This window comes from Acipenser ruthenus, chromosome 14 (genome assembly GCF_902713425.1).
Source record: "Acipenser ruthenus chromosome 14, fAciRut3.2 maternal haplotype, whole genome shotgun sequence".
NCBI lineage: Eukaryota > Metazoa > Chordata > Actinopteri > Acipenseriformes > Acipenseridae > Acipenser > Acipenser ruthenus.
This window is the reverse complement of record NC_081202.1, coordinates 8,544,696-8,570,545: the sequence shown is the minus strand read 5'-3', so window position 1 is coordinate 8,570,545 and position 25,850 is coordinate 8,544,696. Positions and strand designations below refer to the sequence as shown.

The following is a 25,850-nucleotide window of genomic DNA, read 5'->3' as shown; positions in this document are numbered from 1 at the left end:
TTACTCTTATGCTTTTATTTCTCAAAGTCATATTGAAGGGATGGACATCACTTTTCGACTGTTCACTGTGAGTGATATTTACCGGTCAGTCATAATAACCACACTGATATTATTGTCCCCATTGACTCCTATTATATTCTGTCTGGGACATTTTAATATGGTGATAAATAGAGGAGGGTGACATTGACTGGAACAATACTAAACAGGTTTAACTGTATCCCTAACAGTTATTACTCGGTTATTTTGCCTTTGTTTTGAGTGACATTTTTAAAGACATGAAATAGTAGCCATTTATCCATGATATAAAGTTAGCAAAGTAACACCTCTATGAATATTCTATCAATTTCTTCCATTTAATTTAACGGAAAATAGGGGCTACAGCTACATCTCTCTTCCGTTATTATGGTTGTTGTTGCTGTATAAGCAAGTAATAGATAAGCTGTTTTGTAGTGTTTTCAAATGGCTAAAGTAACCTTGTTACAAATCAAATTGATATTGGCACACCTGACTAACACAGATTGACTTGGCAATGAGTAAGCATGCTGGATCAGGGCTTGTCCTATTTGTCACAAGACTTCATTTTCCATAAGGGCACATCTTGTGCTGAATGTTAATAACCTCATTTAGCATGCCCTTGAAACAACCAGCATACAACAGGAACCCTTCAACGGCAGGGTCAGATTAAGGAGCTGTTTGTAGACTGCATGTTGTACTCAAATCAGAAAATAGCTGAACAAAACATTACCAGACAAAATTATAAGGCTGTACATGGCATAACTATTGGGGAGATCACTTTTTTATTATTTGAGGGAATACAATTGGTGAGTAATACAGTACACAGAATTAGATTAAGTAAGAAGCTTTGGTTTTCTTTTTTTTTTTTACTATCCCCATTTCTGTGATGTTTGCAATCATTCTGAGTGGTTCGTCACCTGGTTACAAGCCCTTTTCTTTAACCGCTGGACCAGACATCAAACATGGCAACTGCTCGAGCCATCAGTGATCTGCCACTTTGGATCAAATTCTTTGTTTTGCTGACAGCACATAGTCACACACACACACTGGTCACCTGACATGTTCTGTGCTGTGCCCTTCTGCCCTCTTGTCTGAAACACAGTACGATTTTGAATTGTATCTGTGGAAACATGAATATTAACATTCTTACAGTAATTATCTTAACAAATCAGTTTCAGAGACACACTTCCAATAAAATATAAAATCTAATTCTAGGAAAAATGTTTATATCACTCATGTGGCCAAATTTTCATGAATTTAATTTTTTTCATTGACATACTGCACCACAAATACATTGTCGCTAAGCATGCTGCTTGTCATTTAAAATCAAGTCTATTTACAAAACGATAATAATGACAAAATACAAAATATAGACTTCTTTTTTTACGTAAACAAAGATATTTAAATCGAGACATTTCAAAAAGGCATCTCCTCTGAGTTTTATATTTAACATAAACTTAAATACACACGCATTAGCAGTATTTTTAGACAATGGCAGATTACTAATGGGGCACAATGTTCACAAACTTATAATTGGCCTTTCACTGTGGAGGTACTGTACATGTTTTGTAAAACCAACTGGTGATGCAAAATAGCAAAATTTTGATGGATACAAACTGCAGGGTAAATATATTTGAGCTTTGGTGGCTGGTTATTTCCTTCTCTTTATATTTCCTTCTCTTTCTTTATCATGTTAAGTATCATCTGCCTTACGTCTTCATATCCCTTAGATATACAGAACCTGCCAAAATATGTCAGTTGCAGCCAGGACAGCAGTGATTCGACATGGCACAGAGGTACAGAAGCCTGGAAAACTTTTGAATTGTTGTGGAGGAATGCATGACCATTCTTCAATCATTGCTGCCTCTACAGTAATTTCAGGGGAGCTCAATTTGAAAATCTGCAGCAAAGCCATTTCTCCACAATTACCCAATAGAATCATTAATTTTTGTTCCTCTTTGATAAATCAAGAAGCAACTGCCAACTGAGGTCAGATTTGCTGTCTATACATAGAAACTGATATTGCAGTAGGGAAATAGGTGTTTCTAATATTTTGTCCAACTCCTGAAGCTCTATATGTCTTAATTACAAAATAGAGGCAAGAATGAACTGTCCCTTTTCCCCCTTGATTTACTGATGTGGTGACAGATTGAAGTGGTCCTTTGCAATTAGAATTCACATCCTTGGCACGTCTTGATTCTGGCTTTGCTTGACATGAAGTGTGTTTGTGAGTGCAGGTGCTTTCTTGTGTTACGTGAATAGAAATCCGATGGGAAACAACTGCAAAGTGGCTGAAATTAAATACTTTATCTGTTTGTTTTAAAACCAAGGGTATACAAAGCATTCCAAACATCTGATAAAGCACATAGTGCCTGCAATGTCATCAAATGATAATCCTTCATAGCCTGTGGAATTGCTTCCAAACTATTAAATACTGGAGAAAGATCAACAAATATTAGCACTTTTATCATGTATTAAGTGATAACTGTCTATCATTTCTTGGCAGCATTGTTCTTTGTGCAAAGCAGGATGGACCAACTTTGCTGTCATGTTGGTACACTTGCATTAATGACTGCAAACCACTGTCAAATAAGAAAGTTTAATAAAATAAAAGTCGTGGAGTATTGTTTCCAATTCAGGTCGTATTAAGCAGTTAACAAAACAAACAAAAAAAGTAATACTGCAAGTAATATTTGTGAGACCAAATGAGACCATTTTCGGTTCTATGTATTAACAAAATAATGGATTATAGCAAATGGAAGGTACCAATAACTAAATATTCTTTTGAAAAGAACACGTAATCTTTTAAACTTTTATTTCTATGTCGATATTTTTAAAATGGAAAACTGGAGAACCTAATTGTGTTGTTGACCCTTTTCAAAGGCTTCCTGTTATGTAGGAATTCGGAGCCTGAATTGAGTCTCACATAATTCTTAAAGAAATTGCATACATTTTTTTTTTTTTTTTTTTAAGTGAACACAGGTTTGCACCCTGATTACTGTACTACAGCTGAGCGTGCTGTCCAGGCACCAGGAGAGCTCCTTGGTGTAAAGAGGCAATTGACTTGGTCACGTGATTAGAGGAGATGCCCACTGACCTTCAGTTCTCCTCAGATATTGTGGATAATTGCTGTGGTGGGGGAGTGCAGGTACATTCTAAATTGAGGAGAAAAATGAGAGTAAAATTATTATGAAACTCTTCATAATAATAATAATAATAAACACTTTACAGAATACTGTGTATCCACCTATCATACATGTAGTAAACACATGGACATTGTCTGTTATTTTGCCCCAATCTGTTACAGCAAAATTGAAATGACTTTGTACAGCAAAAAAAAACATTCTTCTGAATCTGGATGTCTTGTTATACGAGACAAAGACCAACATTATTTACAGCCTTGGCCATGAGGTTAAACATATCAGCGGTAGTGAAGAAAACTACTGAAAATGATTAAAGGATCTAACACAGTGAAAGTTGAGATAAAAAGAAATGAAAATATTCCCACAGCTGAGTTTTTGTTTTTATTCAGTTGGTGCTCAAGACGATTTTCCATTGATCTTAACAGCTTTGGGGTGCCCTGACAGGAATCTCAAAGGCATAATTTAGTCTTGGAGCCAAGATACAAAGAAATGAAAGTTTGAATTATGCCTCTATACATTACATCGAAAAAATAACTTTAAAATCAACTTCTGTCAAGGAGGTCAATGTCTTTCCTCACACATTAGCAAAGGAAAAGTAGTCTTAATTATTCATTCAGATAGTGTCACCTGTTCCTTTTCTTAAAAGGCTAAAGAAAAACATTAGCATTGCATTTAATATAATTGGGATCATAATTTAAATAATTTAATGTTAAATTAGTTGACATGTGAATTAAAGGAGATTTACATTGATTGTTAGGGATTAGGTTATGTTTGTATTTCTGAATTTATCAAAGACAGACGATGCAAACCTTTGGCAATGGGAATAGCATTCATCCGTCCATTTGTTCTCTTGGCTTGAGATATAAAACTTGTACGTACATAGCTTGTGGTAATAAAGGGGCTAATGAAGGCTATATCTTAGGAGCCGGTTGTTATTCAACATAGATACTGGTCATGTAGCTCAAATGGGATCATGAACGAATTGTAATAAAATTATTGAGCTTCTCAAAGTCTAGTTTATGATAACCTGTTCATAATGAAACTTGGAAGATGGAAACACCAAGATTTTTAGCACTACTACCAGTGGTTGAAGAGGGCACTGTAGACAACACACCCTTATGGGTTTTACTGCTTGAATTACTTTTGTAGCCACTATTTATCTTGATTGGGACTTCAGTAACAGCAGAATGGAGCGTTTCTACAGGCATGCACAACACTTCTTGAGTTCTGAATGTTTTTTTCCACAGCAGTAGCACAACATGGTTTTCTACTGATTGTATTAGCCAAGTCACCGTGAACTAAAATATGTATGTGTCTTGAAAGTAATTTTCAAGGTACAAATGTGTTTTCATGCTTCACTCCAGTCAGTTCTGATAAGGCAGAAGTTGAGTCTACACAATTTATAATTGTAAACTGATTTAGAAATTGCAATACAAGGCCACACAGATATATGTGTTTTAATGTCAAACTGCACTTTGAAATATGCTTGTCGGGTTGATGTCTTTCTTATCGATCCATACACAATTCTCAATCCTCAAATTCTCCTGCTCTGTCTTTTATTAATTACATGAGATGTTTGAATCCAACTGAGGTATCATCGGTTTGAACTGGGTGTTTTCTGTATGCAGTTGAGGTATCTGCTGGGTTAGACAAAATGTAATACTGCACATAATTAAACGCAATTTACTGTGTCTTATCCTGGGCTGTTGAGAGCCTTCATGGGCCCTGGGGAAGGATTGGTATGTTCTCCCCATTATGACGTGAATGCATTGTGATCCCTTGATGATCAAATGCAATGGCAGCTTCAATGATAGACAACAGATAGAATCATACAGTTAAATCACGACAGATTGCAATATATATACAGTACTGTGCAAAAGTTTTAGGCAGGTGTGAAAAAATGCTGTAAAGTAAGAATGCTTTCAAAAATAGACATGTTAATAGATTATATTTATCAATTAACTAAATGCAAAGTGAGTGTACAGAAGAAAAATCTACATCAAATCCATATTTGGTGTGACCACCCTTTGCCTTCAAAACAGCATCAATTCTTCTAGGTACACTTGCACAAAGTCAGGGATTTTGTAGGCATATAGTCAGGTGTATGATTAAACAATTATACCAAACAGGTGCTAATGATCATCAATTCAATATGTAGGTTGAAACACAATCATTAACTGAAACAGAAACAGCTGTGTAGGAGGAATAAAAGTGGGTGAGGAACAGCCAAACTCAGCTAACAAGGTGAGGTTGCTGAAGACAGTTTACTGTCAAAAGTCATACACCATGGCAAGACTGAGCACAGCAACAAGACACAAGGTATTTATACTGCATCAGCAAGGTCTCTCCCAGGCAGAAATTTCAAGGCAGACAGGGGTTTCCAGGTGTGCTGTCCAAGCTCTTTTGAAGAAGCACAAAGAAACGGGCAACGTTGAGGACCGTAGACGCAGTGGTCGGCCAAGGAAACTTACTGCAGCAGATGAAAGACACATCATGCCTACTTCCCTTCACAATCGGAAGATGTCCAGCAGTGCCATCAGCTCAGAATTGGCAGAAAACAGTGGGACCCTGGTACACCCATCTACTGTCCGGAGAAGTCTGGTCAGAAGTGGCCTTCATGGAAGACTTGCGGCCAAAAAGCCATACCTCCGACATGGAAACAAGGCCAAGCGACTCAACTATGCACGAAAACACAGGAACTGGGGGTGCAGAAAAATGGCAGCAGGTGCTCTGGACTGATGAGTCAAAATTTTGAAATATTTGGCTGTAGCAGAAGGCAGTTTGTTCGCCAAAGGGCTGGAGAGCGGTACACGAATGAGTGTCTGCAGGCAACAGTGAAGCATGGTGGAGGTTCCTTGCAAGTTTGGCACTGCATTTCTGCAAATGGAGTTGGGGATTTGGTCAGAATTAATGGTCTCCTCAATGCTGAGAAGTACAGGCAGATACTTGTCCATCATGCAATACCATCAGGGAGGCATCTGATTGACCCCAAATTTATTCTGCAGCATGACAACGACCCCAAACATACAGCGAAAGTCATTAAGAACTATCTTCAGCGTAAAGAAGAACAAGGAGTCCTGGAAGTGATGGTATGGCCCCCACAGAGCCCTGATCTCAACATCACCGAGTCTGTCTGGGATTACATGAAGAGAGAGAAGCAACTGAGGCTGCCTAAATCCACAGAAGAACTGTGGTTAGTTCTCCAGGATGTTTGGGCCAACCTACCTGCCGAGTTCCTTCAAAAACTGTGTGCAAGTGTACCTAGAAGAATTGATGCTGTTTTGAAGGCAAAGGGTGGTCACACCAAATATTGATTTGATGTAGATTTTTCTTCTGTTCACTCACTTTGCATTTTGTTAATTGATAAATATAAACTATTAACATGTCTATTTTTGAAAGCATTCCTACTTTACAGCATTTTTTCACACCTGCCTAAAACTTTTGCACAGTACTGTATTTATTTTTTTACAATTACATATTGTCTTGCAGTGTGTTTTATAATGCTGCAGCCTGTACTAGCCTATTGTTTTGAAATGAAATGACGACTGGATTATGTATACATATTTCAATGTTCTGTAGCAGTAGTCACAGTCGACATTAGTTTTATTTTCTTTGCTGAGATGTCTATATTTGACGTTTTTAAAAGCAAAAAAGACAATGGTGAAAGACCTATGAGCATCAGATGCATTTAACCCTATTCATGAATGCTTTAATTATGCACAAACAACCATCCGTTGTCCAAGGTTCAATTCAACCCAAATCATTTCCAAATAATATACGCACTGCTGGTGCAGTTAGCTTTTTTATTTTTATGTTGAAATGTTTGGTATTGATTGACCAGAAATTATTAAACAATAAATACAAATTTGCCTTCTGCAGGGCCCCTTCGTGGCAGCTGGCCCCAGGGAAATATCCCCAACCTCCTCGCCCTCTCGGGGGGCCAGGTCTTACCTGAGCAGCTTTTAAATACAGTACTAATTTCTGCTACCACAGTGATGCTTATAGTTGTTTCAAGAAACCTCCAAATACTGAACTACAGCCCAAAAGCACGTCCCAGTTGAATAGTGGTATTTCTTAAGCAGGGAAATGACACTGGTTAAATTGCATCCTGGCTGTGTACATAATAGAACTGAACAATTCTATTTTTTAAATGGACAGTCTATCACTGACTATAACTTTGCATATTTCATACTACTTTAATAAATATGTTTGTATTAAAGCCAGTGTGGTATAATAGAGAAATGAAGTTTAAACCCAGAGTGGATTCCTCCAAACATAGATATGTGGTAAGAAATAGCAATATAATGAAAAGTAATAATCTGGTCCTGTCCACAAGTTTCATGATCTGTACTGAGAATAAGCAATGGAAGAGGGGAAAGCCTTCTGTTTTTTAACTACTTTCTTTATATTCAAATCTGTTGTTTAAATTAATTTAAGGTAGGTTCCAAAATGAGAGCCGGTAAAAAAAAGACACTCTTATGCCAAATGATATTCAACACAAGTTGGGCCAACACTGTTGTGCCAAAAGAAGATATTCAACACAAGTTGAACAAACCCTGCTTTTCCCCATACCATGTCATTTTAATTTTTTTTTTTTATTTGCTTACAGGTCCCATAAGCAGCATCCTAGTAAACAAATATGGCAGTCGACCCATAATGATCATGGGGGGCTTCCTGTGTTCCATAGGAATGATTTCAGCATCCTTCTGCAACAGTGTTGCGCAGCTTTACTTTTGTGTCGGAGTCATAGGAGGTAGGTAATAGAAAAGTATTTGTCTTGTGCCAATTTGAACTTAATGTTATGTATACTGTGCAACTTTTCTATTGCAATGCTGCTTAGTGGTGTCTGTCAAGCTATAGGTTATTTGTACAGGTATCTTTATGTTTTTAATTTTTTGTTTATTTTAAAGCCAGATTGTTATGCTGCGCTTTTTATCGTGTCCTTCCATCAGTTCTGCATCTGTTTTATAGGCCATTTAAATTAATTTGAAAGACTTCTAACTCTCTTTTCAGGTTTCGGTTTGGCATTCAATCTGCAGCCATCCCTCACTATGATTGGAAAGTATTTCTTCAAGAAGCGTCCGATTGCCAATGGGCTGGCTATGGCTGGAAGCCCGGTGTTCCTGAGCACTCTGGCCCCCCTCAACCAGTACCTGTTCAACCGCTTTGGCTGGAGAGGAAGTTTCCTCATTCTTGGTGGTATTCTATTGAACTGCTGTGTGGCTGGGTCTTTGATGAGGCCCTTAAGACCAAAACCTGCCCCTCAAACCAAAAAAGATGTGGAGTCTGAAGCTGGAGACCCTCTCCTGCATAAAAAGCACGATTCAAAGAAATTAACGGCGTGGGAGACCTTTAATACGTACTTGGACCTGTCTCTTTTCAAACACAGGGGATTTCTCATTTATTTGTCAGGAAACGTCATCATGTTTTTAGGCTTCTTTGCTCCCATTGTGTTTCTGGCTCCCTACGCCAAACACAAGGGCATTGACGAATACTCAGCAGCCTTTCTGCTTTCCATCCTTGCTTTTGTAGACATGTTCGCCAGGCCTTCCATGGGGCTGTTGGCAAACTCTAAATGGATAAGGCCAAAGATCCAATACTTTTTCAGCTTTGCAGTATTGTACAATGGTATCTGCCATGTGCTATGCCCATTGGCAGAGACTTATACAGGCCTGGTAATCTATGCAGTCTTCTTTGGCTTTGCTTTTGGAATGGTCAGCTCCGTCCTCTTTGAAACGCTGATGGACATTGTTGGTGCTCAGAGGTTCTCCAGCGCTGTAGGTCTGGTTACAATCATAGAGTGCTGCCCAGTGCTCATTGGACCACCGTTAGGAGGTATGAAAAAACTTTTAATTGTACTTTTGTCTCATTATTTGTTGCTTTTTCCCCAGTGGGTGAATGATTTATCAGGAGAATACTAGTTTTCTTAAGAATGCCTCGTTAAATTTTTAAATAGCATGACCGAATTTTTGAACATTTAAAATCATAAAATCTGATTTTATTTACCAACTGTAATTGTTAATTTAATTAATTCACGCATTATGTATTATTGATACATTTTTAAGCAGTGGTTTATACGTCATAAATGCTAGACAGTAAAATAGTTATTATTATTTATTTCTTAGCAGACGCCCTTATCCAGGGTGACTTACAATTGTTACACATTATTTTAACATACAATTACCCATTTATACAGTTGGGTTTTTACTGGAGCAATTTAGGTAAAGTACCTTGCTCAAGGGTACAGCAGTAGTGTCCTTGAACCTACGACCCTCCAGTCAAGAGTCCAGAGCCCTAACCACTACGCCACACTGCTGCTATACATAGTTAACTATTAAGGTCTGTTATATACTGTAGCTATATATGATCTTGACAAATACATTATAGAGAATCACCCTATTAGATGAAACTGGCATTAGTGAAATATGGTAATATTTACAATGTAGTTTATCAATCAATTTTTGTATTGAATGCACAATGTTTTGTTAAAGTCTTACTGCTTGTTAGTTGTATCATGTTTCTCAGTATGCCATCTAGTGGTCAGTTATATTGATGCGATTGTATTATACATACAACCATGCATATATACAATATTATTTAGTTGATTTTTTACTCTATGTGCAATTTGGCATCACCTGTGCACCCTTTTAAGTATAGGCTGTGTGGTCCAGTGGTTAAAGAAAAGGGCTTGTAACCAGGAGGTCCCCAGTTCAAATCCCACCTCAGCGACTGCCTCATTGTGTGACCCTGAGAAAGTCACTTAACCTCCTTGTGCTCCGTCTTTCGGGTGAGATGTAATTGTAAGTGACTCTGCAGCTGATGCATAGTTCACACACCCTAGTCTCTGTAAATCGCCTTGGATAAAGGCGTCTGCTAAATAAATAACAATAATAACACTGTAACACAATTTTTGTTCCTGGGTAGTAAGTGTTATTTCCTAATTGCTTATGCCTCAAAAGTATAGAAAATGGCTATTATTCCCCACAAACTTTGCTTTTGTGACCAGGACAGTGATATTTTGAAATTTACCTATTTCCAATGAGAAAACAGGCGAATTTGTGTCTTTTCGTTCACATAAAGTCAGAAAAAAACAACATATGAATCCAAATCAACATGTATTTATACTAAAGTAATACAAAAATGACTACAAAAGATTTAGAAGTGAGTAGTTTTTCGAGATTTACGATTATACTGTAAATCACTTTCACGAATCAGCCCCCAAATGTAGTCTCCCATCATGTTTTCGTTATACTGTCCTTGGTAGCGGCATTCAAAGTCCAGTATATCCTGGTGGAAGCGCTCGCCTTGCGCCTGACTTTGAGGGACATCCTACAGCCCATTGTGCCGTAGTTCTTCACCAGAGTCTCAACCAGCTCCACAAAGTTTTCGGCCTTGTGATTGCCCAGGAAGCCCCGAACCACTGCGACAAAGCTGTTCCAAGCCGCTTTCTCCTTACTAGTGAGCTTCTTGGGGAATTCATTGCACTCCAGGATCTTCTTTATCTGTGGTCCGACGAAGACACCTGCTTTGACCTTTGCTTCAGACAGCTTAGGGAAGAAGTCTTGAAGGTACTTGAAGGCTGCCGACTCCTTATCTAGAGCTCTGACAAATTGTTTCATAAGGCCCAATTTGATGTGCAGTGGTGGCATCAGCACCTTCCGGGGGTCCACCAGTGGCTCCCACTTGACGTTGTTCCTCCCCACAGAGAACTTAGTCCGCTGTGGCCAGTCCCGCCTGTGGTAGTGCGTCTTGGTGTCCCTACTGTCCAAAAGGCAAATATAGCAGGGAAACTTGGTAAAACCGCCTTGGAGACCCATCAGGAATGCCACCATTTTGAAATCTCCTATGACCTCCCAGTCGTACTCATCATACTTCAAGGCGTCCAGCAAGGTCTTGATGCTCTTGTAATCCTCTTTGAGGTGCACCGAGTGAGCCAGGGGAAGAGACGGGTACTTGTTACCATTATGGAGCAGCACGGCTTTGAGGCTCCTGGATGAGCTGTCAATGAAGAGGCGCCACTCATTCTGGTTACAGGCGATTCCGATTGCCTCGAACAGACTGGTCACATTGTGGTAGAAGCAGAGCCCCATCTTGACGTGTGAAGAAGCTGGAAAAAGGTTGGTGACGCTTCCTCTGATCTGCGACTTGCACACTTTCATCCAACAAGTTCCACTGCTTGAGCCTAGACGTCAAAAGCTCGGCATTGGACTTGGTGAGACCAAGATCTCTAATCAAGTCGTTGAGGTCTTTTTGGTTGGGGTAGTATCCAGATATGTATCCACTTGGGCAGCTGGAACTAAACTGAACTGGTGGGCTTAAGGCCCCTGTATTTATACTACTATTTATATTACTGGAAAGTTCTAGAAGTTACTCCAAGTTTACTCAGCACTGAATCTATCTGGAATGTTCTGGAAAATAGGTACATTTCAAAATGTCGCTGTCCTGGTCACAAAAGCAAAGTTTGTGGGGAATAATAGCCATTTTCTATACTTTTGAGGCATAAGCAATTAGGAAATAACACTTACTACCCAGGAACCAAAAAAAAATAAAATATTTGTTACACGGTGTAATATTTATGTTGCATTTTTCCTTTCAGAAAATTGGGAAACACTTTGGAAATATCTTTAAAACTAAACCTTGTATTCCTGAAAATTTCTCAATTTTTACAAAAAGGACTGTGCTTGATTTCTGCTGTTATTCTGATATTTCTTCTGTTTTACCTTTTCTTTCCAGGTTGGATGGTGGATGTGACTAAAGACTACAAGTACATGTATTTTTGCTGTGGTGTCATTGTTATAATTGCAAGTATTTGGTTATTTATTGGGAATGCCATCAACTACAGACTGCTTGACAAGGAGCGCAAACGAGAGGAAGAGAAGAAAAGTGCAGCAATCAACAGCTCTAGTCAGAAAGAGGCGGAAGCAGCTTTAGACAACACCCCTGAAAATCTGTCAGTCAATGCTGAAAAGACATCAGAGGATTCAACTGAAAGAGAAACTAATATTTAAAATGGGCCCTTTTTAAAATTACAGCTATACATTTGAAAAACACAACTTAAATTAATATGTTCAGGTTTGAGCAGTATTGAGGCATACTGGCTCCACATTATTAAATGTTGCTGCCAAAGTAACAGCTCTGCCTGTTATTCATTTAATATTACGTAAAACTACAATGATCAAGTCAAATTAATTTATATGAAGCCATATAATAAACAGCTACTGTATGATGTGTATAATATTGGCCATACACTTAGATCTGTATGGTTGCTACCCTGTCCCTGGCACTGTATTGGTATTTCACAAATAAGTAGAAACGGTTATTTTTTCAGAAAGGGGAATTATTCATGTTAAGTTACTAGGACTGCAGGGACTCCCAAGTGGTGCATCCGGTAAAGGCACTCCGTGTGGAGTTACAGCCTGGAGGTCACCTGTTAGAGTCCAGGCTATTCCACTGCCGGCCATGGACGGCAAAACTGACTGAAACTGAATGAATGTCACATATTGTATCCTGGTCCTGGTCTTGGTACTTCCGATGGAAAAATTATAACCATCCCTGTTTCACTGCATAAACCATTTAACATTATAAACCTATTGAATAACACTGAGGAGCTGTTACCATGGTCACTGGGTTAATAAAGGGATTCATTCATCCCCTTAAAACTGGTGTCAAATTAACATTTAGTGCAATCTTCCACCAAATACCTCATTTTTATAAAATCAAGGAGACCTGAGTACTATATCACCAATGTTATATGTTTGGTCATAAAAAAGCCTATTTGCAGTTCTAGTAACTTTATTTTTATTTATTTTTTATTTGGAATTGGCAATTGTATTTTACTCCATTTTCTCCCCAATTTGAAATGCCCAATTTGTAAGCGTGGCTCACCGCTGCAACCCCTGCGCTGACTCGGGAGAGATGAAGATGAACACACGCATCCTCCGAAACGTGTGCCGTCAGCCGCCCGCTTCTTTTCACTCTGCAGCCCCGCCATGCAGATGACTCAGAGCTACAGCGTCGGAGGACCACGCAGCTCTAGGCCGCTTGCAGGCAGGCCTGAAGGCGCCTGGCCAGTCTACAGGGGTCACTGGTGCGCAGTGAGCCAAGGACACCCTGGCCGACCTAAACCCTCCCAACTCCGGGTGGCGCTCGGCCAGTTGTCCGCTGCCCCCTGGGAACTCCAAGACCAAAATCATATACAGTGTAAAAAAAAAAAAAAAGTGTATTACTTTGTGACAAAAAGAAAATCATGTTGACAATGTAGTTAATATGCAGATTCATAGGAAATGTTCCTTCTTGAGAGTAGTTGTTTAATATTAACTTTCACCAATGATGCATTACCTTAAATTCTGAAATGCAACTCTTTTTATTATACTCTAGTTAACAGGAGATCTTGAATCAAATCCCCCTTTTAATGATATATAAACTAAATTCATTGTCTATGATTTATATTTTTCCTAGTATTTTGTATTACTGATATACAGTAATATATCATTTAATCTAAATGTATGCAATGTGGTGTATTATTTCGTAAATATCATTGGGTGATATGTTTAAATGATGGAACTGAATTAGATAGTGGTGCATGTGTTTATAAAGTATAGCGGTCTCTACTCTCAGTACAGGGCTATACAGCTGTGCCAATCCAACGCAGCAGAATGAATGTTGATGCTCACTCCAGTTCTCATTTGCAGTATTGTAAATAGAATCAATTACAGTATTCCCTTCATAAAATTGATTTTTTTTTTTTTTTTAAGAAAACAGTGTCTAACAATATACAAAAACTTTGATAAATGCAATACAACACTGGGCTTCCATCTACTGTACAAATATCTTATTTTCTATGGTTAAGTTATGGGATTGGTATCATTCTGTCATCTCCAACTCCACTTGCAAATTATTTGCAAAGGTTCATGAAGCAATCATTGCTAATATTAATATGTATTTTTATCATTGTAAGTTATGTTTAATTGGAATAAACTGTTAACTATATTCATTTGAGGGTCACGTGACCTTACCGCTGGGATGGCTGCTTGCTGATAGAGTTCCTGTCGCTACTTCACTATTTCATTTATAATTGAACAACTTATGCTCTTTATATTATTTTTTTAAAACATTGTTTACTTACTATATTTGGATGGTGTATGAAAAGGTCACTGGGCACCGATGATTGGGACGTACGCTTGGCAGAGGTTGCACGCACTTTCCATGGATCAGTTCAGGAAGCAATTGATGCGGCTTTGCAGCCTGTGAATCGAAATGTAACTGAAACAGCCACTATCCTCAACGCTCTTAAACAGGAGGTTTTTGATATTGCTTCCTCCATGAAACAAATAACTGCCAGGCAGGATATCACCAGAGCTGATCTTCGACAACAGAAAGACAAAATCAATCAGTGCAACGCTTGTACTGATGCTATGCAGGATAAGATGGTGGTCCTTGAGGACAGAAGTCGTCGCTGTAACGTCAGACTGGTAAGGCTTCCTGAAGGGGCTGATGGTGATGACCTCATCCACTTTCTTCAGCAGAAAATTCAGCATTGGTATTTGATCCTGAAGTCCTCTGATGTCCACCCTTTTCTGGAGTTCAATAGAGCGCATCGCGTATACACAGTTGGCCCACGCACTGTGATATTTCAGCGCCTTCGTTACAATGATCGACAACGACTTCTCCAGGCTGCTCGAAAATCCACTCAGTCATCGTACAGGGGCAAAAGCTCTCTTTTTATGTGGATTACTCTGCTGTCACCACCGTGAAGAGGAGGGCCTTTGGTGAAGTGAGAGCGAAGCTTCGCTCCCAGGGAGTGGACAGTTTCTTGGTGTGTTCAGCTGTTTTGAATATTAATCATGTCATTCACTACTTCTGAAGAGGTCGATTCACATCCCTTAGCCCAGATGTATCTATGGACTAACTTAGCTACTGCTAATACGATGGCATGAGATGGCATGAGATACTGCTGCCGATAAAGAAGCAGTAAGATCAAGTGCATATTATGGCATTTCCCCCTAGGATAACTTTCATTCAATTAATTAAGGTATATTCTTTCTTTGATACTGATATTTTAGTTTTAATATTGTATCTTGTTTTTATCTTGATATTATGTTGTATTTCTCAATCAATCAATCAATCAATTTTTATTTTATATAGCGCCTTTTATAGTGGACCACCATCACAACAAGCGCTTGTGATATTTTTTTGATCTGTATTGTCTCCCCCATTTCCCTCTTCCTAAGGGTGGGGAAAAGAAAGGAAAATGAATTGAAATAATTGTTCACAAAAAACTATATTCTTGTAAGGGGGGGGCTTCTCGAGTGGCGCATCCGGTAAAGGTAACCTATAGCTTGGAGATCGCCAGTTCGAATCCAAGCTATGCCACTGCCGACCATAGATGGGAGTTCCAAGGTGGCGGCACACAACTGGCCAAGCGCTGCAAGTGGGGAGTAGGGGTTAGGTCGGCTGGGGAGTCCTTGGCTCACCACGCGCCTGCGACCCCTGTGGCTGGCCGGGCGCCTGCAGGCCGGCCTGTACGCAATTCGGAACTACGTGGTCCTCCGACACTGTAAGTTCGGGATATGGCTGCAAGGCGGCCAGCACTCAAATGAGTGACAGCACTCATTTCAGAGGACGCAAGTGCTCGTCTTCGTCTTTCCCGAGTTAGTTCAGGGGTTGCAGCGGTAAGCCAGGTTGAATAATAATTGGATGTTCCAAAATTGGGAGAAAATTGGAAAATGAATAAAAATAATTGTTAAAAAAACAAAAAAACAAAAAATATTCTTTTAAAACTGTTACATTGTCACCTGTGTTCAACTAACACCATATTTTCTTTTCCCCTTTCTATTGTAATGTAGATGCAAACTTTTTCTTTTGATGTAATATGCAGTATTAGGGGACCAGCTTTATTTATCCTGTGGGGAGAATAATTAAAAAATAAAAATCTGTAGCCTAATGTTGAATATATGGTTACTTTGTTTTAAATGTGATATGTTTTGTAAATCACATTTAGAAAATGCAAACCGTGCCATATAAAGGAGAAAAAATACCCACACACAATTATTTTCTCTTTTATTTATCTTGTGTTTTGTTTTGTTTTTCTGTTAAAATAACTGGAATCTTGTAGAAGGAATGTTCACACATCCACTTTGAGAAATAGTGCTGTGGCAATGACCAGTCAACTCTCCAGTAACTACCAAATTTGTGCTTTCTCTGTACCTTCCTACTAATATCTAGTAGTATATAGTTTACTGTATTCCTCGAATTTAAGACGCAGAATTTACCACCCTTAATTTTAGGAAAAAATAAAACATCAAATAAATACGAATCTACAAAGATACAAAACTGACACGAATCAACGTTGTTGTAGATTAACCACAGAGCTTGTTTATCGTGCTGCACACTGTATAATACTTAAGATAGCGTCTCTGTCGTACACACACCACCACTCACTTACGGCATCACACATCCTGGCAACAGCAAGCAGGACACAACACTCCACGGCATCAGGCAACATGTAACCCAGCAACCACAACACTGATATTGCTTAACATGCCGAAAAATACAGGGGAGAAAATTGATACGTTTTGGGGTATCCCTTCTAAAAGTTTGATGTCTGTGGATTACCAATGTAAAAGTAAAGTGTAGCAAAACATAGAAAAATCATAGTGAAAATAAGTGGTAAAACATAATAAAGGGACCACATGGCTTTCTCATAATTTGTACATATTTGAAGATTATCTATTTTGGGATACCAAAATATTTAGCAAACAAGAACTTAGTAAATAATGGATGCGTTAAGTAACTGAGCAGCTCGTACCATAAATCTTCCTGCTGACTGGGATCACCAATGAAATGTGCTCTGCAGTGCTCTGAGCTGCTCAGACGGAGCGGAACGCAGCATGCCGTCAAGTGGGTGCTTTCACTGGACTGCGCTGAGTGGCCTTCAGTTACTTAATGCACCCACTATATGTATAAGTACAATAATTGCATCTCCTCGTATACAAAAAAAAGTCATAAATAAGTGGTTACGTCAAAAAGTCATAATTCAATGACACATTGCCTTTTTGTCACATTCCCAGACATTTTTTTTTCCTTGGAATTCTCTGTCTTTTAAACTGCTGAATGTCATTTTTATTAAAAATAATCCAAGCACTGAACATGTTGGCCTGTTTTGAAATTCCCACACTAAAAGCCAGTGAATTATTCATCGGAGACCAAGAAAACAAAAGCACAACAAAGCAAACTGCCTTCGATATAAACCTGTTGGAAACATACCACGGCAAGAGTTAAAATAGATACTGACTGACAGCGATTCATTTGTGATGTTTTACTGTGCTTTAAAATTTAAAAACCTATTCATTTTAACAAATGTCATGGAGTCTATATATTATTTATACAAAAAATAACAAATAGGCTGAAGTGAATCACATTAGGTTATAATTGCATCTCAGGGTTCAGGTGAATTAATCTAATTCACTTCAGCCCTATTTGTTATTATTATTTTTTTTAAATACATGGATTCCATGGCATTTGTTAGTTTTAAAACACATCACAAATTAATTCTGCAATTTGTCATTATGCAATTTGCCCTTTTGGTATCATATGTTGGACCCAGTCATTTCGTGTTACATTTTTTAATTGGCAATCTGATCCTTTAATATTTCTAAGTGGGTGGTAAAGGTCATTCATGCCATACCTCCCTATTAATGCTAAATAAATCTATAGCCACAGGACACAATATATTCCTGCATAGCTGTATGGAAGCCTTTAAATTACAATAGTCCATCGTCCAAATACAAAGTCAGATAAATGAATCCTGTTTTAAATATCATTATACACAGCTGTAACGATGACTATATTCACACAATTATTCTTTTATTAGGGAGCTTCCATTGCCGTGTGGGTCTGTGCAGATTGAAACTGAGGTTGAAGTTGATATGCCCCGCAGGCAAACAGGATTTATTTACATATCAAAACAATGAACAGCTCACGTGACACTACCAGCAATGGTAGCGCATGGAGTACATACAACACAGTGTATGAAAACTTTGGTGGGATCTACAAGCTGTGAACTAATCTTCTCTGTTCAATAATAAACGAACTCCGCCTACTCGCCCAGCTGGCGGCTGTATTGACTTGCTTACTCTTCGGTAACCAACACTGGTTCTGGTTCTCACTCTCGCACAGACAGACACACACACACACACACAGACACACATCTGCAAATTTCTTTAGCCCAGTTGGCTTTGGTTTTGCAGCAGCCTTGAGGTGAATAAATGGAACCTTTTTATACCTGACGCCCCGCTGGAACACACCTACCTGCTGATTAGTTTCCACACCTGGTAATCACACAAAACAGATTACTGTAGTGTGAAATAATTAAACAGAAACACTACAAGTACATATTATCAGTACTATGTATAATGTATAATAAACCGCGTACATATTGAATTATGTTTGAACTGTTACAACTTTAATGAAGCCCATCTTTGTCAAATTTGAAATACATACATTACATTTTTAAGCACAAGATTCGTTTAACCAATGACCTTTTTCCTTCTTTTGTGAAATAAAAAAACAAACCTTATACTTTAACTGCCAGAAATGTATCTTTCTATCCATGACATTTCTGTACCTGAAAAAAGAGGAAACGGAAGGCAAACAATATAATACAATTTCAATTTCAATTTCCAGAGATCTTTTGTTGGGCAAAGGACCTTATTGCACTGAATAATAAATAGCTCATATAAAACCTGTTAAAATAAGCCAAGCCAGGCAATATTCTTGTGTGAGACATGAATCATAACAAAATCAAATATACACATATATATAGTACTGTAGTATGCCCTGTCGCAACCCCCCCCCCCCCCCACACACACACACACACTCCACACACCTTTTTTATTCTTGATGGTGCTTATGCTGCTGTATGATCTTTATTTATGTGAAGACATCTCATCATTGGTACGTTAGGTGAGACAGCGAACCTCTCGCCAAAGGAGCTGAAAAGGTTAAGTGTCAAGACACACATTAGTGTACTGTACGTGTCACATATCATAGACGATCTGCCCACTTTATTAGGACCTGTCTACCTGACTGGAATTGGCATCGTGCCAGGTCCCCCTCTCTATGAACTGGAAGGCAGAACTAATGTTGTAGTTTACTTAAGCATTGTTGCAGATCAAGTCCACCTAACAGCACTTGGGCCCTTGTGGCATTGGCTACATTTAAGACGATAGTGTACCTAACTATTGTGCTTGACTGGTTTAAGGAGACTTCAGGCATCTTCTATGGCCACCACAATCCCTCGATCACAATCCAATTGAGCATGTACGGTATTAACTTGAAAAATGCATTCATCATCACGATCCTCCATTAACCATTTTGCACCAATTGCCTGAAATATTAATGACTGTACGGATCAATATCTGCAGCTTGTGGAGTTTATACCATATCATGCCAAGACTGTGATCAGGGCAAACAGTGGCTAATCCGATATTAGGTGTAGGTCCAAATAAAGTGGCCAGACGGTGTATAAGGCCTGTCAGGTTATCTTGTGCAAATGTTTATGGTCAAATATCAGTTGCTTGGGGTCCCACATTACATCTCAAGGTATGGCATCAGAAAGGATCTGGTTTGCTGTGTGCTTCATGTTTATAATGTTTTAGCTGTACCTTGCAGGTTTCTTTTTTTTTTTTCCCAGCATAACACTGTTGATGGAAATATCCTTTGGCAAAGTTTCAGGCTATATTTTAATGGGTCATGAACTTGGGGTCATTAGCCAACATAATGGAAATTATTCTTATTGTGCTAACTATCTGTGGCAATTTTTTTGTTTCACTTGTTAGCATTCATTAATGCCTAAGTGAATGGGTGAAATGACAAAAGGCATGTTAAATATAAATTAACCACTTCAACACCATAACGTATGCACTTACAGTACCATGTCGTACGTGTTTTTTATCTCTATATTGAACATGGGTATGTAGTACACATGAGCATAAAGGGTTAATGAAAAACACAGTTTAGGTCATTTATTTGTGTTTTATTCGTCATATGTTAACATTTTATAGCAATTACAGGTTTGAAAACATTATTATTATTATTTTCAAAATCTGGTACCTGGGAAGGGGTTTCATTTTTACATCTGGAGTTGAAGTGGTTACTAAGGAATTTTTTGCAAAATGTAGGTCACTATTGTACAACGTAACTTAAAACAATAACTAAGACATAATTTGTAGAGAATGAAAGAGTATTGTGCAAGCCTGCCACCATTATGAACAGGTTTAAATTCTTTTTTTAAAAAATCTCTGTTTTAAAATATATATGCTAAACACTACCCTGCTGTATTGGTGCTTGAGGGAAGTGTATTTATGAGCATGGCTTTTTTGTTATTAAAAGACTTACATCAAGAGGCAGAGTGGTACAGTGTAATTAAATAAGCAAGTATATATTTCAGGTGTACTGCAATACACTTAGTAATATACAATGCAATTCATTAATTACCTATACTGTATTGTTTTGTTATAAGAAATAAGAATAATTTAACAATACAGCGATACAATTTCCATCTCATACAGAGACATTTCATAAGGCTGTATCCCATCAATATCAAAGTCTACAATAATACAGTGTGTATGCCTTGCCTATGCTGTAAAATGTTATTTTGGATGAAAACTTTAGAGTTTAATACACACACCCACACAATAATATCTCTCCAAGGAGTCAAACCTCTATCTATGCAGATTCACGACTCATCTCAAACTGTTCACCTGTTTTATAGCATCGGGAAGTTAAATGCTCCGCTGTGTATTCATCCTGTGACAACTGTACTGTTTCCCAAACAGTTTAAGAACAAAATAGAGCAGAATATAAATGGAACTATTTCCTTTTTGCTGAGATTTTGTATTTTTTTTAAATATTATATACAAAAAGTGAACACATTTAAATGACTTATTATTCCCTGAAGCCTATGGCTCCAATGAAAATGAATTTTTTTGTATCCGTGTCTCTTAGAAAAAAATGAATATTGTTGAAAGAGTGAAATACAGTTGCACTGATACAACAAACTCACTTTCTGAATTCACGTCAAGCAGTAGATGGATTCCAAGGCAAAAACAACAAGAAAAAAAATGCAATAATACCATTAATAGGGCAGGGCTTGAAATTCATGCTGGCCCTGCACCCAGTGAGTTTCAGAACTACCTTCAATTAAGTGTATTGTTTAAATGATCAGGAGTCAAGAGTTTGATGTGAAACAAAGTGATCCTACCTTATAGCTGCATGAACAAGACCTATTAGTAAATCTGCAGATGTAGGTGTGATTTATACATGTTGTGAGAAGTGCAATCAGTTCAGGGAAGGGGCCTGTTTGTTTAACAGGCACCTGGTCATTTCAATAATACATCTAAACAAGTGGAGTTCTAAACTCAGGACTGGATGCAGGGCTTGTGCAGGGTGCAGGGTTCCAAGCCCTGATAGGGTCTCCATGTTTGCAAGCAAGGTATTTGAAATGGTTCTGGATGGGATAAGGGGTTACTCCTTAAGGACTCTTGCCTCAAATTCCTTCAATGAAGTCAGGGGTAGAAATCTATAACCAAGTCTGTTCTAAAGAATAGATCCATCACATTTAAGATTTACTTGTTTTAGTAAATTCTACCAAATCTGCCCTGTGTGTGGTATAAATATAGCTGTATATAATTACGCACAATAATGAGAAGACAATTTGCATAGTGTGCAATGATACAGAATAAATGATGAAATGTTGCAAAGTCTCCCTTTTTTTAGCCAACCTGACAAGAATGAATACCTCTGAAATATGAGGATTTCAAGTTTTCCTTTGGTGTTTGGTAGTTAGAGGCTGTGTGATACCTTTAGGACTGCAAATGGTAGCCTTAACACTGAATCCATGGGTGACCTTAAAGTGTTACAGAACAGGGTGTAGGGTTTAAAACACAGCGCATTACGTTACCTAGCTCGCTTGCACATATGCCTGCAATGTCTTTTTTCAGCATAATTGCGATTGGTTTGATATTGGTTCATCTGCTCTACCTGCTTGCTCCGGCACGGGTACAGAGGGGTGTGAACAGTTTTATGAATATGCATTTTCCCTTCTACTAATAATGGGTATAATCAGGCAGAATGTGCTTTACTGACTTCAAAGTGTCAACCATTTAACAGTGTATAAAGAGCATTTAATTGTGTTTGTCAAATTAAATGGATATGTGCTAATTTAAGAGATACTTTAGCCTTAATTAAAAGCTGAAGTGAACGCAGTCAGGAGTGCCTTTAGCTGTTGAATTAAGTGTGATGTGGGAATCACTTGCACACACGTATGCTTACTGTGTAATTCTCCTTTATACCTTTCATACAAGACCAAAGTCTCATCCCTGAAGAAAAATATGCATATGTTTCTAAGCAACAACACTTGGGTACCTTCTGAGGTTCTTACGGCAATAAAAACAAACTATATATTGAGAAATAATTTCAAGACCTATATACTGTAAATGTCATAATAGCCTCTGCTCTAATAAGTCCATTGCTGGAGATTTTATAATGGGTCACTACAGCAGATGTCTTGTTTGTGTCTTTTTCTACATACTGTAATCAAGACTGAGGGATAACAAAACCTGAACAAATTTCGCATCATAACGACATTTTTTTGGCTTATGTTTCCAGTGATTGAATACAAATAGGTTTTACTTTTTTTTTTTTTTTTTGTATTTAACTGTATTTGATATCTGCTGGTCCAGATACCTAGGCAATCCATTTGATAAAAAATATGGATTAAATCTAAGTATATAAGCATTATATGCCAAAAAATGTCTTCTGTGTTTTTTTTGATGATGTGATCTACTTTTCAGTTTTTAATGCTAATTATTATCTTTAATGAATGCATCATGCATAATAGTCTCATATGTATTTAGCACAGTGATTCAGTCATGAGACTAATACCACCACTTTTAGTTGAACTTTTGCACACATTTTCTTTTATAGAAATTAAGTAGGGTGAATCATGGTCTCTATGGCAATGAGGGGGATTATATTTATAACCTTGACATATATTCTGAATTGATTAATCAGAGTTTATGAAAGATAGATTAGCCAAAGTGCTGTATGATATGTCATTGTTCTGCTGTAATACAATCAGTAAAACAAACGCTTTCATTAAAATGAAGATCCTAAATATTAGGACAAAATCTTATACTTTTTAAACAGTTTTAAGGTGCTGACTTTTAGTGTTTACCATATTATATTTAATGTAATTTTGCAGTGGTACATGGAAATATTCAGAGTTCAAGGATTTTAGCATGATTTAATTATGGTCATATTTGTAATTACCATGTTTCTGTTTTATTTGGTCGTGAAGTCATCCGTAGAGCACAGGTTTCCTTAAAATGCAAATAAAAACTAACAGGCCAGGCATGCTGGAAGTAGATGCATGTTTATAGTGCAATGCTTGGACAATTTGATGTTTACGAGTTAAATAAGACCGGACACTCCACCAGTTCACATGTGCAAATTAGAACATTTACAAAACACTAAAGGCTTTTCTGTGTCTCAAAACAATAAATAAATACAACAATGTGACCTTTCCTGGTGAGCCTTTACTTTTAAATGTTTGCATTTAACCTTCATTAAATATTATATTATGCTCTCCATGCATACTGGTGTGTCAGACTATGCCTTTAGTACTCATCCAGCCTTAGGGCAATCACTGATGTATTCAGGAACACATTCGTCTCTCCTGTCAGATTCCCACTGAGATCTGGCAGGCTTTGTAGATTCTCTCTTAACCTCTGTCAGTCAGATCACCTTTTTCTGGCACTGTAGGTTTAAGAGTACCATATAAATCAAGGAATGGTACAAAAACAGATCAGGTTATTTAGCTAAAATTTGATGAGTTTTGTAGGTAATGTGCAATTTTCAGAAAAAGGAAGGTCAGACCTCCTTTATCTATGATTTTTTAAATACCAAGTGTTAAACACAGAGTTAATTTTAAAATGATAAAGTGGCAGATCTTAATATCACTGCCCATATAAATCACATTGGTGTATTCCCCTTGGGGTGATTGTCTGTCTCCCATAGTAACAGCACTAAACACAATAAAAATACAGTGGCAAGAGAGAAGTTTACGAGTAAAGCTGCTGTTACTGTATATAATTAAAACAGAACCATATCCACAGCCTGATTGGCTGATGACATTCCATCATCATGAATACGAATATAAACCTCAAACACGAATATAGCCACATAAATTAATATGATATTGTATATGGAAACTCAACATGTACAAAATCTAGTAAATAACAACAACAAAAATGTAAACAAATACCTTTGCTTCAATATGCATTCAGTCGCATTATGAATAGAAAATAGCGCACAAATGCCTTGTTTCCACTGGAGGCCGCAGCTGGCCAGGCCCGTAAAAAATATATATTTATAGAGACACACATCAGCATTGTCGGAAGATAGAATGTCAGATGGCGTGTGGGGTCACGAAGAAATGAACGTTTTAGTAGCAGCATGGAGTGATGTCGACATACAAAAACAGCTAAGAAATATCCGAGTATATGAAAAAATAGTCAGAGTTCTTGCCGAGCATGGATTTCACAGAACACCAGTGCAGTGCCGTAAGAAAATAATAAAAACTTTGGACTGAGTACAAAAAAATTAAAGACAGTAACAACGGGCAATTACCATTTACAGAATTACTTTTAAACATCCCATAGTACAATAGGTGGCTAAAAACTGTCCCCTTTATAAAACTGCTCAGCCCCTCCATGATACATCAACAGTCACTTGCACAGTTTGAGTTCAACTTTTTTTTTGGTCATCTGGGCATTTAACAAAATAAATCCGAAACAGCAGAGGGGTTTCGAGACATTTCTTTTAATACAGCTTACGCTATACAACGCTTTGCTGTCGAGATGGCGAATGACGACATAAAGGATTGCCTCTGAATAACACGAGCTGGAGTGGGGAGGGGCGGACGGTGCTCAGTTTTCGAAATTAAAATTATTAGTGTTAGCATATATTTTGTATGTTTCAAACATATTCTACCATAGCACTTATCTTTTACACTAGGTATTCAGTACATATTTTACTGAAGCACTACAACTGCTATAGGTACCTCCCTAGTGCTTTGGCATAATACCCTGCTCCAATACATGGCAACGGCGCCATATAGAGTTGTTACATATAATGATTTGGTAGTGGATTTTAATACAACAACTTTTGTTTAAGTAATATGCATTATACAAATCAAAAGATTGAACTTTACATGTGACTGACATTTAATGTGTGCTTTATAGTAGTCACACATTGTCAAACGGTTTCTGCTAACAGAAAAAAAAAACAAATAAAAAAATAAATAAAAAACATGCAGTGCGTGAATGCCACCTGACAATCTTCCCAAGGTTTAAAACTACCTTTGAATTCCTGGCTAGCGAACGAACCTTTGAACCTTCAAACCTTCGAACACAGCCCTGCGGTTATGCGCTACTTCTCATTTCCAGTTGTGATTACACGCACATGTTTTTCTCCCTTTTTGTGAACTGTGGTATTGCTTGGCAAGTAGAAAAATACAGGGGTCTGATTAAAACCAAGTCTAATAATGAAACACTGAAATTGTATAAGCTTCTCTTCGAATTCCTCAGGAAGCTATATTAGTCCCTCCAGGATTCCAGGATTCCAGGATTC

The 25,850-nt window shown here is 37.8% G+C and overlaps 1 protein-coding gene and 1 long non-coding RNA gene across 5 annotated transcripts in view; one reads left to right on the top strand and one right to left on the bottom strand.

Moving 5' to 3' along the window:
* Positions 1 to 12,288, top strand: part of LOC117420050 (monocarboxylate transporter 2-like) — a 40,480-nt gene extending 28,192 nt beyond the window's left edge. For all 4 annotated transcript variants that reach the window (XM_034033553.3, XM_034033554.3, XM_058985737.1 and 1 more), the window contains 3 exons: positions 7,768 to 7,911; positions 8,172 to 8,993; positions 11,892 to 12,288. In XM_034033553.3, coding sequence (XP_033889444.1) covers positions 7,768 to 7,911; positions 8,172 to 8,993; positions 11,892 to 12,166 — 1,241 coding nt within the window. In that variant the 3' untranslated portion in view covers positions 12,167 to 12,288. The remainder of the gene's footprint in view (positions 1 to 7,767; positions 7,912 to 8,171; positions 8,994 to 11,891) is intronic.
* On the bottom strand, positions 1,042 to 19,151 carry LOC131697407 (uncharacterized). Its single transcript, XR_009307238.1, has 3 exons — positions 19,045 to 19,151; positions 3,113 to 3,170; positions 1,042 to 1,135 (listed from the first exon to the last, which is right to left on the bottom strand). It is a non-coding gene; the product is annotated as an uncharacterized LOC131697407 (long non-coding RNA).
* Positions 19,152 to 25,850: the final 6,699 nt, after the last annotated feature.